This window comes from Fibroporia radiculosa, assembly GCF_000313525.1.
Source record: "Fibroporia radiculosa TFFH 294 genomic supercontigs, scaffold3160, whole genome shotgun sequence".
Classification (NCBI taxonomy): domain Eukaryota; kingdom Fungi; phylum Basidiomycota; class Agaricomycetes; order Polyporales; family Fibroporiaceae; genus Fibroporia; species Fibroporia radiculosa.
Window position 1 is genome coordinate 44,528 of NW_012133375.1, and position 15,242 is coordinate 59,769.

Consider the following 15,242-nt stretch of genomic DNA (forward strand, 5'->3'; position numbering starts at 1 on the left):
CATGAGGCAGAATCCAAGTGCTTTTACGTGCCAACCGTGTCGCGCGCCCGGCTCTGGTTGGTCGCCTCCCATCACCGGCCGTCCTCCACACCGTCCATTCTCGGCTCTCGCTCACCGACTCGGCATCATCCTCATCCTCAGCTGCCCGTCCGCCGGGACGCCCAACACTCTTGTTTCAAGCCTTCTCCTGAGTAACGGCTGAACTCAAGGGCAGAATGCTCTTGATACGTCAATTAGGCCAGCTCACTGGTCTTGACCTCGCCAGCCCATAACAGAAGTACAAACACATTAATATTGCTCCGAATATAGGGAGGGGGAGTCTCAGATTAGTACTAGATAGTGGATAACTCCCCATGTCGGGCGCTGTACTTAGTCAGACTTTCAGCTCGTCGCCGACCAGACAGGAGTAGCCCACCAGTAGCGTTGAAATTTGAACTAGTACGCATTAAAACACATATAGCATACGCATAAGAATAAACGATAACGAAAATGTAAGCTACGGGCGAGCGAGAACGGCATCCAAGACAATGCCGCTCATGTCACCTTAGCAATGCCAATAGGTAAGGAAATAGGACACGCCTCACTACCTGATCCCAATACGAGAACAAGTAGCCTCCAAAACCCGACGGCTTGTTCTTACACGACTTTGACTCATAGTCGACAGTAGACAGCGGAGAAGCTGGTGGAAGTAGTACTTCCCTGTCGAGACAATTTAAGGATCGTGTGGGCGAGGACCATTCGCAATCACCTCAGCAATAGTGCTGCAGCTTTACTTGGAACAGGCCAGTACGAAAGCAGGTGCGAGCATATTTCAAGCGAGGCATAGAGCACCAGTGCAACGAGTGTGGAATGCAAGAGCCGCAGACTAGCCACTGAGCATCGATATCCTTTTTATACCTTGTGCGGCACATGACTGAGGCGGAAATTTACCACGAACTGCTGAGGCAAGCGGTCTGGGAGCGGCTCTCTCCGGACAAGACACAGCTGCGACTGGTGCTCATCGACATCGTCTAGGGTATCGTTCCGTCTTCGTGCTTCACCACTCTCACGCACCGTCTTGGTACATTTTTCTGAGCACCCAGTTCCCCGCCTTTGCTTTCGCTCCGCTTGTCATGGTCCGTATGCTGTTTAATATGGCATCGGAGGAGCTAACTCGAGGCGTGCGTCATAGAGCGATACAATGGACGTCCTCGACGAGAAAGCCAATGGGGGACCGCCCATGGAAGTGGAGGAGGTCGTCTCGGTCCGTGATCGTAAGTCAGCCAATGCATCTTGGCGTCGCTGAGAGTCAACCGTCTCGGCACTGCTATCTCCATAGACATTGCATTCGCCGCGAAGCATATGCCAGACTTGGGTCACGACATAAAGGAGTTCAAGGTTTTCACTTGGAAACTCACAAATTGGAAAAAACTGGAGAAGAAGATCACCAGTCCTGAGTTTGAGTGTGGTGGACACAAATGGTTGGTTCTCCTGATGGTACTCGTCTGCGTCGTGCGCGCTCCTCATGATGCGATTTCGCAGGCGGATATTGTTGTTTCCTTTTGGTAATTCCAACGCTCCACCAAATGATACCGTATCAGTGTACCTCGACTATGCTGATCCTAAGAGAGCGCCTGAGGGATGGCACGCATGCGCACAGTTTGCTTTGGTCATTTCTAACCCACATGATCCGACAATATACACCGTTAGTCGTACGTATTCAAGCGCCTTTTAGGTGATGCTCTTACAATTTCTGAGCAGATGCACACCATCGCTTTATCGCTGAGGAATGCGACTGGGGCTTCACACGATTCAGCGAATTGCGCAAGCTATTCAGTGTTCAGGAGGGTCACACTAGGCCAACTATTGAAGACGAGTCGGCGAGCGTGAGTGTCTTTGTCCGCGTACTGGAGGACCCGACTGGTGTTTTATGGCACAACTTCGTCAAGTGAGCGCCTGCGTTCCTTTCTTGATGCTCGTCTGTTGATGATGGCGGATCAGCTACGACTCCAAAAAGGAAACAGGCTATGTTGGGCTCAAGAACCAAGGTGCAACATGTTATATGAACTCCTTGCTACAGTCGCTATTTTGCACAAGATATTTTCGCAAGGTAAAGTGCAGTGCTTGTCAGCAGGGCGCTTCCTCACTATTTAGTAGGCTGTTTATCAAATCCCTACGGAAGACGATCACCCTACGGAGAGTGTCCCCTTGGCACTGCAGAGAGTGTTCTATCATTTGCAAACGTCAGACCAACCTGTCGGTGAGAAGTTTATTCGTGAAGACTGGCATATGGGCGTATCTAACCTTTCGCATAATGACAGGCACCACGGAGCTAACGAAGTCGTTCGGATGGAAGTCATTAGATTCCTTCCTCCAACATGATGTGCAAGAGTTTAACCGCGTACTACAGGATAAGCTTGAGAGTAAGATGAAAGTGTGTCCCTCTCACTAATTCACACCTTCCGATATTTACACCTAGTGACAGGGCACAGCAGCGGAGGGTGCCGTGCAGAAGCTCTTTGTTGGTAAAATGAAGAGTTACATCAAGTGTGTCAATGTAGATTACGAATCGTCGAGAATCGAAGAGTTCAATGGTATATTGACTTTCATCGCTTCCGCTTTAAGATAGCTGATGCGTTTTCGCAGACCTTCAGCTTAACGTCAAGGGGATGAAGAATCTGTACGAGTCTTTCAAGGACTATGTAGCCGTGGAGACTTTGGAGGGTGAGAACAAATATCAAGCTGAAGGACTTGGCCTACAGGAGGCTAAGAAAGGCATAATATTCCAATCCTTCCCACCTGTTCTTCATCTGCAGCTCAAACGATTTGAGTATGATATACAGCGGGATGCTATGGTCAAGGTAAGTGCAGAATGCTGCGGAGTCGTTCTGGAACTCAAATGGACCGATTTCAGATCAATGATCGTCACGAATTCCCTTTCGAAATAGATCTTGACGAATTCCTCGATGAAGCAGCGGATCGATCTGAACCCTGGGTTTACAAGTTGCATGGTGTGCTGGTACATTCAGGCGATCTGCACGGTGGCCACTATTTCGCGTTGATAAAGCCCGACCGTGAAACGCGTTGGTTGAAGTTTGATGATGATCGAGTAACTCCTGTGACAGACCGCGAGGTCCTGGAAGAGAACTACGGCGGCGAGGCGCTCAATGGCGTGGTACCACCCATGCAACGTAACCAGGTTCGTGCTCTGAAGCGATTCACGAATGCATACATGTTGGTGTACATTCGTGAATCGGCCATCAATGAAGTGCTGGCGCCGTTCAAAGAGGATGACACGCCGCCTCACTTGAGTGAGTGTAATCTCGTTTACTAATGCGTCATGATCTCTAAAGTCTATTCAGAGAAGCGTCTTGATGAGGAGCGACTACAGCTCGAAGCCAAGAAGCGGGAGCGAGAAGAGCAACACTTGTATCTCACCGCGAAGGTAGTCCTGGCCAGTCGCAGTCAACGGTTCCGGAGCTGAATTTTTCATGGCAGGTCATCACGGACGAAACATTTGCCCATCATGAAGGCTTTGATTTGGCTACTTTTGATGAGAGAAACTGGCCCTCATCCGATTTGCCCACTTTCCGTGTACTCAAGAGCGAAACATATAGCATGTTCAAAAACCGTGTTGCCCAACATTTTAACTATCCTGAGAGTCAAATTCGGTTGTGGGTGTTGGTTAACCGGCAGAATAAAACTGTTCGACCAGACACCCACATCCCGGAGAATGAACCTGGTCTCAGTATGTGTCCAGTTTTTCGACATACGTTCGTCCTGTGACTAAACGGTTTCAAGCGGTTGAGGTCATCCGGAATAACATGGCGGTCAGGCAGCAGAATGACTTGAGACTCTATTTAGATGTTATTCCTGATCCCAATAAGGCACAGTCGTCTCCATTTTGGCGATCTGTTCCTGATCGCTCATCCATGACCAGCCGGATGTTCCTTCAGGATCCATCATGGTTTTCTTGAAGCACTTTGATACTACGAAGCAGACTTTGTACGGTGTTGGTAAGGTCCACGTACAACGGAGTAGCAAAGTCGGTGATCTTGCTTCTCTCATCAACGAGCGTATGCGATGGACCTCAACGACACCGCTGAAGCTATATGAGGTTGGTGTTATCCCTGCTTCCGAGTGCTGGCTGCTAAACGCCTACAGGAAATCAAACCCGGCATGATAGAGCTCATGAAACCAAGAATGACTTTCACGCAAAGTGAAATTCAGGACGGTGACATTATTTGCTTCCAGGTTGAGACCAACGAGAAGGAGTAAGCATCCACCATCATTGATGTATGCAGTATATTGATGTCTTACAGAATCCACGATCTTGAGAGCCAAGGACTTTACTCAAATCCCACACAATTCTATGATTTCTTGCAAAACCGTGTCATGGTCATGTTCCGGCCAAAGACTGAGGAACCAAGCCATGACCACCCAGAGTTCAACCTTGTCCTCAGTAAGAAACAGAACTATGATGCCGTACGCATTGTCTAATATTCATCAATTGTATCACAAACTGATCATGTATTACCAGATGTCAGCGAAGGTGGGTGAGTACCTAAGACATGACCCAATCAAGCTTCGCTTTACGACCACGCACGCCACAAACGGGACGCCAAAATCTGTCCTGAAACGATCGTTGAATCCAAGCGTATCAGAGATTATTTCTCCATCGTATGTCAACCCACAAACGACAGTAATTCTCTATGAGAAGCTCGACGTGAGCATTGTCGAGTTGGAGACCAAGCGGAGTCTCAAGGTCACCTGGACGGGTATCCACAACAAGGAGGAGTCGACGCATCCGTTTCTACTTCCTAAGACAAGCATGGTCCATGACCTTGCGGATCACCTTGCTAAGCAGGTTAAGCTGACCACTAGCGGTACGGGCAAGATTAGAGTATTCGAAGTTGCGAAAGACGGCAAGACACAGAAGGAATTCACTGGGTCTGAGATGATCGGCAACATTCCCGATCCGGTCGAACTGTTTGCGGAGGTCATATCTCATCTGTTCTGCCTTTTGCATTAACCTCATTGTCTACAACAGGAAGTTCCGAGCGAGGAACTGGAAGCTGATGATGCGGACAAAGTGATCAGCGTGTTCCATTTCTCTAAAGAGGTATCGCGGACGCATGGGGTGCCATTCCGCTTCGTTGTGAAACCGGTATGTCTATTTCGTTACCGTTCTTGATATGATCGTCAATGCTTATCGTCTTACAGAACGAGAAGTTTTCGGAGACGAAGAAGCGTCTACAAGCACGAATAGGCGTTTCGGACAAGGAATTCACCAAGTATCGCTTCGCTCTCATCCAAGTCGCAACATTCAAACAACCATCGTATATCGAAGACGGTAAGTGTTTTAACAACGAGGGCCGAACGCTGATCCTAATTTGCGCTCTAGACGATACAATTTACGACCACAAGTTCGCTCCAGAAGACGTCCTTGGCCTCGACCATGTTGATAAGTCAGGCAGGACAAGAGTAGGAGCAGGAGAGAAGGCGATCGTCATCAGAGGCTGATGCGGACTTTCCCTGCCTAGCTCTGTGATGGATCGGTACTCTGGATTGCCTGGTTTTTCGGTCGGCTCTGTTCTCATCTCATGTATCCTCACTTTCCATATTGAACTGTATATGACCCTCATAGACGAGAGCCCATGCAGCCCTCGGTCATGTTGTGATACGACTACTGCGAACACAAAGAGGAATAATGATTGTATATCTACTTGCGCTTTTTCATCTTTTTGGACGGCTGGAGTGAATTGTAAGTCGGTCGAGAACGGTGAAATGCGCAAGAACGCCTTACCGATTTTGGAGGCGAACGAGGAGAAGCAGGAGACGATGGGCTTTCACTATCACTGAATGCGCTCTCAGCGCCTGCACTGAGGGGGGGTGCTAATCCATTGGTAAACTGAGCAGAAACTGGGGTCTCCGGAGGTACCGGAGAAGTAGGCTTGTGAAGAGAAGCAGAGACAGGAATCGAGGGTGTTTGAGGCGCAGCCATCTGGGAAGCCCTCGACGTGCGACCATATTTTCGTTCTGAAGCCGACATGAAATCAGTTCGCGGATTCATAAGTGAACACTACGAACCTCTTGCTTGGCGCATGACAGGGATCTGTTCGACGAGCTGTCGCATCTTCTCGTTATGCATCATCTCCGTAGCAGTCTGGAAGATGATCTGGCCCCAACCCTCCACGTACGCATTCGCCTCCGTCATAACCTCCAGAACTTCTGCCTCTAGTTCCTTTTCCGCTGCCAGCAAGCTATTCCATAGGTCGTCACCAATAGAACCTTTCTGAAGGAGAATCTGGAGGGCAGGCTTGTCTTCTCTGATTCTGATGATGCGAGTGACGTTTGTCACGGCACGGCGGACAAGGGCAGCTTTGAGAAGTGCGTCGGACGCCGGAGGGTCTGTCTTTTGCAGAAGCGAGACATAGACATCCCGCTCGCGATGCGGGGGGAAGTAGGGTTCGTAGACTTTGCCTTTTGGGGGAAATTACACGTCAGCGTGTCCCTGTAAGGACGAGAGGGCAGAGATTCATACTTGCGTTGCGTCGCCTGTAAAAGGAGCTGAACACGAAGAGACTGCCAAATACGATGAAGACGTATAAGACGGGGACCACGACAGACGCCATGACGAGAGGGAAGAATGAAACAGTAAGGTTGTTGTGCTGGCAGTGGTAATCCCGTGTTCAATTTCCATATCGGGACGCAATGGTGCTACTGTTCGGAGACGCCTCAGCTGGCGTTTCTGAGCGAATCCGCCCATCGCTCGGGCTATTTTCTCACATACTTTGATCCTCGTGCGATCGAATTCACTGCAGCTATTTCTTTAAATCGCAATGTCTCGAGGCTGAGTGGAAATAAGCCGCAGGGCTGAGTGGTTGTGGCTCGCGTATGGTGTTTCAGATCGGATCTGAGACACATGCTTCGATCTCTCCCGCCGCTGGTCCTAAATGAGGAAGCGTCGGTGATGCGCCCAAAGTCACGAGACCGGGAGGAAGAAGACCGATACTCGCCGGTGCCAAAGTCGCACCCGAGTCGCATCCGACGTGGGCCGACGACTGGATCCCGCATCAAGCGCGACAGCCAAGTCCCTCCTGACCTCCCCAACAATCATTTGCCGGTCGTTCTATACCCACTCTACCTCCGCACATTACCCCTTCCCCCGCCCCCACATTCTCCTTCGCTAGCAGTTACTTCAGCAACATGTTCAGACGCGGTTCCGCCATAGCGAAGTCTTTCTCAAGGGGATTCGCCCACCAGCAGCGCCTCGCTTCTACTACAGTCCGTGCACATCTCTTCTTCCGACAAATGACCCACGTGTGCTGACAACTTGCGGCGCCGTAGACTATAAGGGAGGCACTCGAGGACGTCATTCCGCACAAACAAGCGCGCCTGAAGCAGCTTGTGGGTCCGGCATCGCTTGACACATACCTTGTGCTAATATTGCTTTTAGAAAGCGGAACATGGACAGGCAGTCATTGGAGATGTCAAGGTGATGTATACCGAATGTTGTCCCGGCTCACTTCATTCATTGTGAATAGGTTGAGCAAATCATTGGTGGCATGCGTGGCTTGAAGTCTATGCTCTGGGAGGCTTCTGTTCTCGATCCGATGGAGGTAATTCGGCGTGAATTCGTTGTGTCCGTTGTCTCATCCCATGTCGCGCAGGGTATCCGCTTCCATGGGCTGTCCATCCCCGATTGCCAAAAGGTGTTGCCTGCAGCTCAGGGCGGCAAGGAGATCATCGCAGAGAGCATGCTTTGGCTCCTTCTCACTGGAAAGATTCCCACCGAAGCTGAGACGCGTCAGCTCTCCCGTCAACTTGCGGAGAAGGGCGAGTTGCCCGATTACATCGTCAAGCTTATTGACTCGTGAGATCTGCACTCAGAACCCTGAAAGTATAGGTCTCATGTCTTACCTCCCGATAAGGCTTCCGCAGACATTACATCCCATGACACAGCTCGGTATGGGTGTTGCGGCTCTTAACCAGGAGAGTGCCTTTGCGGCTGCATATGAGCGCGGCATCAAAAAGAGCGAGTACTGGGTATATGCTTTGGAAGACAGTCTCAATCTCCTGGCACGCCTCCCAGCTCTCGCTGCGCGCATCTACCGCAACGTGTACAAGCCTGGGCAACCTATTCCGAACATTAACAAGGATCTGGACCTTGTTGGTCAGTCCGCCCAACAACGCGTACAAGCAGTCTGACTGATACACGACCAGGAAACTACGTCAACATGCTTGGATATGGAAATAATCATGATCTGACCGAATACCTTCGGCTTTACATCGCTTTACATGGCGACCATGAAGGCGGAAACGCGTCCGCTCATACCGCTCGTCAGTTCATTCTAGCGTGTCGTGGTTTCTCTGGGTGACTGATCTATTACAATCTCTCAATTAGACCTTGTCGCTTCTACGCTCTCTGATCCATACTTATCGTATTCTGCTGCACTGTTTGCACTTGCAGGCCCTCTGCACGGGTAAATCTCTCTCCTGCACGCGTGCTTTCGCGTCCGTCAAGTATGCATTAATGACACGTGATCGCGACAGACTGGCAAACCAGGAGGTGCTCAGATGGCAGATGAACATGCAGAAGGAGATCGGCGATAATGTTACGCACGAACACATCAAAGAGTTCCTCTGGCGCACTCTGAAAAGTGGCCAGGTTGTCCCTGGGTATGTGTCATACTCTATTGATTGAGTACAGATTGTGATTAAATACTTACCTCAGTTATGGGCACGGTGTACTGAGGAACCCCGACCCTCGCTTCATTGCTCTGCAGCAATTCTGCGAGACTCGCCCTGAGCTATTGAAGGACCCTGTCATCCAGTTGGTAAAGAAGGTAAATTCTATTTGGTTTGCATGCGAGCAGTGATATTGGACCATTAGCATACATAGACATATGATGTTGCTCCGGCCATCCTGAAAGAGCACGGCAAGGTTGGTTCAATTATCTCTGTGAGTCCCCCCCGGGCTGACGTGTTACACTCGCAGACGAAGAACCCATTCCCTAACGTCGATGCTGCTTCCGGTACGTGTTTTGATTTAATGTCTTCGCTCAATCCTGACACGCTGACGGCACGCAGGTTGCGTCCTGTACCACTATGGCCTTACGCAGTTCAAGGTGAGCAGTAGTGCGCCTTTGCCTTGTCTCCGGGCTGAATGAATAACCATTTTCCCAGTACTACACCGTTATCTTCGGCGTTTCCAGAGGTATGTGCGTGGTCTGGGATGCCGGACGGCAAGGCTCAACCTCTCCGCTATTCGCCGTCACTAGCATTGGGCGCCCTGACGCAGATCGTTTGGGCCAGAGGTATATATACGGCTTTCCCCATACGACGACATGGGACTGATTATACTTGTCAGCTCTTGGCCTCCCGCTCGAGCGACCAAAATGTTAGCGTCCAAACTATCTCTCCGTTTTTGATATCAAGATGTGACTCACGAATTTTGCAGCTTTGTCCATGGATGCGATCGAAGGACTCATCAAGAGTTCATGAGACCTATATTAATGGTATACGCAGTGGCAAGGGTGTATGTGTGGAATGTTGGGCTGAGCCTAGGTGCCCATATGTATGTACAACAATCACTTTACCAATGCGCTGAGTCTACACCATATCAATATTCACTGAGACTGAGAAACGAAGAGCAAAAGAGAAAGGACGGCTGAGATGAAGAGCATGCAACCAAACCAGTTAAAGAAGATGGAGAAAAGCGCGCTGCAAGCGCGATTGAAAGGTATCATAGGATGGCAGCACCGCTCACGCATCTGCCCAATGACTTGACCCCGCACAGAAATGTTCGATACTCTACAACCGAGCGAGTGTATCACTATCAGAAGCTTGGCCATCGGGTCGTGCTAAAACCGTCTGGGAGCCTGAGCCTGCAACTGCGGGGGTATGCCTGGACGGCCGGGGCCAGGTTGCGGGTATGCCCCACCAGGGGGATACATGCCGGGCTGTCCGGGTGGACCAGGTCGCGGCTGTCCTGGACCTGCTGGGGGATAGCCCTGACCAGTGCCAGGACCGTATCCTTGTGGGGGAGGAGCGCCGCCGAAACCAAGTCCGCGGGGGGGACCTTGCTGGGGATATCCATGGGGACCAGGGGGTGGACCTCCCCTGCCTGCGCCTGGTACGAGGGCGGCGGGAGGAGCAGGTCCGTGCGAGCCGGGCGGTGGCCCACGCATTGGTGGTTGTTGATGATGGTGTTGTTGGTGCTGCTGGTGTTGTTGGTGTTGCGGGTGTTGTTGGGGCTGCTGGTATTGGTGGTGTTGCTGATGTTGCTGAATATTTGGGGGTGCGTTATTGGGAGGCATGGCATTGGTACTGGGAGGCATAGTATTGGAACGCATGGGCTGCCCTGGGCCGACAGGTTGCGTAGGACCGGGGTCACGCAGAGCGACTGGAGTAGGACGTCCTCCAGGGCCAGCGGGAGGATGTCCATTGGGCATTGGACCAGGCGCCGACGGTGGCGGCGGGTTCTTCTCGGCTGCTTTGATAATCTCATCGCTGCGGGAAACAGCTCGGTCGGACATAGAACAGAAGAGACCCTGGACACGTACTCGAGAAGATTCAGGGCGGCACAAAGAACCACCCACTCAACACAATCTTCATTACCCTCGCCCAAAGTCTGCCATACCGCTTTCTCCTCGGGGGTCTTGCCCGTGATGCTGATGCGAGTCCCACCGCCATTCGGGCCCGGCGGGTTCTTCATAATCTTCCCAAATTCGATTCGCTTTGGGGGTATATTATGACCTGCATACGCGAAGTAAAACATGCTCCAAAAGGCAGCATTGGGATTGGGTTTAGATATCTGGAATAGTGGCAGATCTGCCGAGTCGGGAGATGGGAGAGCAAGCTTGTAAATAGGAGACAGAACGCCCGTATTAGTGATTGACCACTTGAGATTCCGAGAGGCTTCGCAGCGAACAACACGCGAGGAAGAGGTCGTAGAGTGGCCAGGATCGGAAGCAGTGGCCTTACCAGGCCCACCCTGACGCGGCGGGAATAACTTGGCCACGCACAGGTCCCCTTGCGGAGAAGGCGTCAAGAGATAGTTCTCGGTGTTCTATGAGGCTCCATATAAGCGAACATTAGGTGCTTCGGTCACAAGACTCACGAAGTTGGTATGGAGGTAAGAATATAGAATGTTGGATGGCTGTCCTAATAACGAAGTGCATCCGTATGTTAGCTGAGAAAGAACTGCAGAATGTCGAGACACACCATGCGGGGTCACGATGAGGGTTGGGAGGTGGTTCGGGATGGGGGGATGGTTCGGCGAGGTGTAGACCGTATAGATGGCTATACAGAAGAGTGCTCAATCGACGGTGTCGCACAATTCGAACTAAACATCATACCGGCCATAGGCACAGGGAAAAATTCGAGAATTGAAGGGTGTGGGTGTCGACCAAATAGCCTCGTTGGAGAAGGGAGGAGGTGCGAAGTAGATGCTGCGCTGCTTAAGTTAGTTCCAGACTTTACAACCGCCGGATGGCAGTAACTGACCACTCCAGAAATGGCAACAATGCGTTCTCGTCACGCGTGACAAACGTCACACCCGCTCACCTCGCAGCTTCATCGATTCTGGCAGCGGCAGCGACGCTTTCGACAGTGTCGCCGTTTGTCTCTCCTTCCTTTCCTACATATTTTCTTCAGCTCTCCAACTTAGAGGTCAGGGACTTGCCCCCGCAAGCTGCTCGCCATGAAGGGCCTCAAGAAGACCTTGGTCAGTACTTCTTCGCTCGACCTCCAGCACGTTGCCCTAACCATCCCCGTTGCCCCGCAGCTTAGGGCTAAATCGCAAGATTCAGCGTCGTCTAAGAACAAGGACCCCAAGCCGTCTGCTACCGCTATTGCTAACGCCTCTCCACCCCCGCCTCCTCCTAACAGCACCAAGCCCTTGCCCCACCCTTCTGCCGTTGCTAGCCTCAATCATATCAATAACCCCAGCAACCACTCACTTTCCTCCGCGAATGGCTCTTCCAACCGTTCCTCTGCCTCATCCGTGTCTCCCCCCAACAACGATCGTCGGTACACTACACCAGACAGGGCGTCTCCTGCCCCGCCTATCGTTGTGGTCAGCCCCGATGTCCCTGCCGACCAGTCTGAGCGACATTCGTTAATTATGGACTCTGCTGGGGGTCCCTTGACACCCCCGAGGACCAACTTAAATCGTTTGCGTCCCACTGGACCAAAAGACACGATCCCTATCGTGGGCAAACCCCCTCGGAAGCAGAGAAGCAGTCGATTTATAGTCACGGAGAAGGTTGAGATTGAGAGACTTCCGCCATTCATGGGTCAGTAGCTCTCACACCACGTCTCTTGCTGTCATACCGACTCGCACGCAGAGATATCTCCTAGCGAGCGCCCACAGCTTTTCATCAGGAAGCTGCATCAATGTGCTGTGTTGTTCGACTTCAATGATGCCAACTCAGAGTTGAAGGGAAAACAGATCAAGACTCAAACCTTGCATGAGCTGTTGGAATATATTACCACACAACGCGGTGTGATCACCGAATCTATATACCCAGAGGTAGTCAAAATGGTGCGTGTAATCTGTGTCAGGCGGGCTTTATCCGAGTAATTCCGCTTGAATTAGTTTGCAACAAACCTCTTCCGCTCTATACCCCCTCCCGTGAATCCCACAGGAGATGCCTTCGACCCGGAAGAAGACGAGCCAGTTCTGGAACTTGCATGGCCCCATCTCAAGATTGTATACGAGTTCTTCTTGCGATTTGTTGAAAGTCCGGATTTCAACACCAACCTCGCCAAGAAGTACGTCGATCAAAACTTTGTACTAAATCTCCTCGAGCTGTTTGACTCGGAGGATCCCCGCGAGCGCGATTTTTTGAAAACCACACTACATCGGATTTATGGTAAATTCCTCAATCTCCGTGCACCAATACGACGAAGCATCAACAACGTGTTCTTCCACTTTATTTACGAGTCGGAACGACACAACGGAATTGCGGAATTACTGGAGATCCTGGGATCCATTATCAATGGATTTGCATTACCGCTGAAGGAAGAGCACAAGACTTTCCTGATGCGAGTGCTGATTCCGTTGCATAAGGTGAAAAGCCTGTCTATGTACCACCCACAGCTGGCATACTGTGTGGTACAGTTTCTGGAAAAGGATGCTTCGCTCGCGGAAGAGGTCGTACTTGGTCTACTCAAGTACTGGCCGAAAGTAAATTCCCCTAAGGAGGTCATGTTCCTCAGCGAGATGGAGGAAGTTCTGGACGTTATCGACCCAACGGAATTCCAGAAGATCCAAATGCCGCTGTTCCAACAGCTCGCTCGGTGCATCAACAGCCAGCATTTCCAGGTCGCCGAGCGCGCGCTCATGTACTGGAATAACGAGTACATTGTCAACCTGATGAGCGATAACTTGGCAGTGATCCTGCCCATTGTTTTTCCGGCATTGTACACGAATTCACGGTCACATTGGAATCGGTGGGTCTTTTTAAACGAGAAAATATTTTATTCTTAAAACAAACAATACAGCACAATTCATGCCATGGTGTACAACGCCTTGAAACTGTTCATGGAGATCAACCCTGATCTCTTCGATGATACAATGCAACAATACAAGCAGCGCAAGCTCGAGTGCGTTAACATTTGTGGTGTATCCTTACCTGTGGTGTATAACGCTGCCTTTACAGTGAACGGCAACATGCTGTCGAACGGTTTGAGGAATGGCAGAAGTTGCGGGAAAAGGCAATGAAGAACTGCGGGGGTAAATTACCGATTGGATTTGTGGACATTCCGCCCACGCCACCACCACCACCGGTGGACGATGCCGATATCGTGGACTTGTCGATTGACTTGAACGCGGTATCAATCGACGCCGAGGTACCCCTTAGTGATTTGGATGAGTCTGGGATTGAGCGGGTACCGATGGCAGATCCAGGACTAGATGTGAGCGGGCCTGGCAATTATGTGCCGTAACCGTGGGGTTGACGGCTAGTGTCCATAGCGTCCTTTCCCTGAAATAGGCATCGAGCATTCGCCAGGGGGTACAGGTCTACACTCGAGGCGGAAGAGTGCGCTTCCGGGTAAGGCTCGGTCTGCTTTGCGTGTTATGTGGCCGTCTGACCAATTCAATTGGTTTTGAAGTCGATCCCACCGTTTTGCGAGATCTGCAGGCACATAGAAGTCTAGAGGATACAGTGCCGACTGGCCCCGTCATTGGAGCTCGTTGAATCTGAGTCCAGCTGGAGATGGATATTGAGGGCGAACAGGGTCGCGCACTCTTGTGCCATTCTTCTCATTGACAAACGAGATTTACACATATTGTTGATACTTTCCTTACTAGCGATATAACCACTCTCCTTTTCTGTTCGTTGTCGGATTGCCTAACGCTGCCGTGCATACTTTCGTGTCGTATTACATCGCGTTTTCTATATTACTGAGTGTGGACTGCAATGCCCGAACAAAGTCTCAGATCGCGAGATGAGCGTATGTAATCGGAAACAGAAGACAGGCGCTCAGCCTGTGCTCCCCGCCGTCAGCCCGCAGTCACCAGGTCGCCCATCTCTGCTCAGCTCGCCTACAGTTTCAGCACTTTCTCCCTACACGTAGCGTCGGCCGAGCAATAAGGCCCATCATCAACATGATGACGCCAATCCGCTATGTTTTTTTGGTGCTGGCCATCATCGTCAGTTGTGACTCCCTTTTCACAATGTGTCGCTCGCTAATGCCAAGGAGCAGGTTAGTCTTCACTTCATCCTCAGCTTCTCTCATGAGGACTACAACAAGGCTACCTCATTATCTCGTATCACCGGAATGTACAAGGAAACAGCACCACCGAAGACACCTCCAACGTACTACGATTATGGCCTCAGGAACAGCACGCGTGCCAATGCCACCTTTGTTCTCCTTGCACGGAACGCGGACCTATCTGGGATTGTTAGTAGCATGAAACAGATGGGTGAGTTAAGTGGTTGTATAGTGACCGATGCGGCACTGAGTTGCTCTCAGAGGACCGTTTCAACAAGCACTACAACTACCCGTATGTCTTCCTCAATGAGGAGCCGTTTAGTGAAGAGTTCAAACAGTGAGTGGGCCCTGAGATCTGCGGTTGCACGGGTTTGATCAAGCCTACCTTTCAGCCGAGTCAGGGTGTTGACAAATGCGCCCATTGAGTTTGGTCTTATTCCCCACGATGATTGGTTTCAGCCCGACTGGATCGACGAAGCGAAAGCTACCGCCGCTCGTGCAGATATGATGAAGAATCAGGTAATCTACGGCGGGGG

General features: G+C 51.0%; 6 protein-coding genes across 6 annotated transcripts; 4 read left to right on the top strand and 2 right to left on the bottom strand.

Moving 5' to 3' along the window:
• Nucleotides 1-909: 909 nt before the first annotated feature.
• On the top strand, nucleotides 910-5,502 carry FIBRA_04452 (uncharacterized protein; the record flags this gene model as incomplete). The annotated part of the gene is made up of 22 exons (XM_012326250.1): nucleotides 910-1,008; nucleotides 1,083-1,115; nucleotides 1,172-1,253; nucleotides 1,319-1,460; nucleotides 1,522-1,691; nucleotides 1,741-1,927; nucleotides 1,981-2,089; nucleotides 2,137-2,239; nucleotides 2,301-2,413; nucleotides 2,465-2,573; nucleotides 2,626-2,840; nucleotides 2,894-3,290; nucleotides 3,342-3,424; nucleotides 3,478-3,727; nucleotides 3,781-3,893; nucleotides 3,920-4,096; nucleotides 4,144-4,253; nucleotides 4,302-4,464; nucleotides 4,520-4,978; nucleotides 5,030-5,146; nucleotides 5,203-5,332; nucleotides 5,384-5,502. 22 exons carry the CDS (start codon nucleotides 910-912, stop codon nucleotides 5,500-5,502), a joined length of 3,480 nt encoding a protein of 1,159 aa, XP_012181640.1.
• A 199-nt stretch (nucleotides 5,503-5,701) lies between these two features.
• FIBRA_04453 (uncharacterized protein) lies at nucleotides 5,702-6,614 on the bottom strand (the record flags this gene model as incomplete). The annotated part of the gene is made up of 4 exons (XM_012326251.1): nucleotides 5,702-5,731; nucleotides 5,786-6,018; nucleotides 6,070-6,462; nucleotides 6,524-6,614. The coding sequence occupies 4 exons, from the start codon at nucleotides 6,612-6,614 to the stop codon at nucleotides 5,702-5,704; spliced, it is 747 nt and encodes a 248-aa protein (XP_012181641.1).
• A 574-nt stretch (nucleotides 6,615-7,188) lies between these two features.
• Nucleotides 7,189-9,486, top strand: FIBRA_04454 (uncharacterized protein; the record flags this gene model as incomplete). The annotated part of the gene is made up of 17 exons (XM_012326252.1): nucleotides 7,189-7,266; nucleotides 7,330-7,389; nucleotides 7,439-7,477; nucleotides 7,527-7,601; nucleotides 7,653-7,855; nucleotides 7,914-8,155; nucleotides 8,206-8,322; nucleotides 8,387-8,465; nucleotides 8,536-8,661; nucleotides 8,717-8,828; nucleotides 8,885-8,926; nucleotides 8,981-9,017; nucleotides 9,073-9,110; nucleotides 9,169-9,199; nucleotides 9,264-9,299; nucleotides 9,353-9,382; nucleotides 9,443-9,486. 17 exons carry the CDS (start codon nucleotides 7,189-7,191, stop codon nucleotides 9,484-9,486), a joined length of 1,389 nt encoding a protein of 462 aa, XP_012181642.1.
• Nucleotides 9,487-9,845: 359 nt separating this feature from the next.
• Nucleotides 9,846-11,349, bottom strand: FIBRA_04455 (uncharacterized protein; the record flags this gene model as incomplete). Its single annotated transcript, XM_012326253.1, has 5 exons — nucleotides 9,846-10,494; nucleotides 10,548-11,053; nucleotides 11,105-11,148; nucleotides 11,209-11,286; nucleotides 11,343-11,349. The coding sequence occupies 5 exons, from the start codon at nucleotides 11,347-11,349 to the stop codon at nucleotides 9,846-9,848; spliced, it is 1,284 nt and encodes a 427-aa protein (XP_012181643.1).
• Nucleotides 11,350-11,686: 337 nt separating this feature from the next.
• FIBRA_04456 (uncharacterized protein) lies at nucleotides 11,687-14,189 on the top strand (the record flags this gene model as incomplete). The annotated part of the gene is made up of 7 exons (XM_012326254.1): nucleotides 11,687-12,281; nucleotides 12,333-12,529; nucleotides 12,584-13,440; nucleotides 13,492-13,593; nucleotides 13,650-13,905; nucleotides 13,964-14,042; nucleotides 14,104-14,189. The coding sequence occupies 7 exons, from the start codon at nucleotides 11,687-11,689 to the stop codon at nucleotides 14,187-14,189; spliced, it is 2,172 nt and encodes a 723-aa protein (XP_012181644.1).
• Nucleotides 14,190-14,599: 410 nt separating this feature from the next.
• Nucleotides 14,600-15,047, top strand: FIBRA_04457 (uncharacterized protein; the record flags this gene model as incomplete). The annotated part of the gene is made up of 3 exons (XM_012326255.1): nucleotides 14,600-14,644; nucleotides 14,698-14,917; nucleotides 14,968-15,047. The coding sequence occupies 3 exons, from the start codon at nucleotides 14,600-14,602 to the stop codon at nucleotides 15,045-15,047; spliced, it is 345 nt and encodes a 114-aa protein (XP_012181645.1).
• Nucleotides 15,048-15,242: the final 195 nt, after the last annotated feature.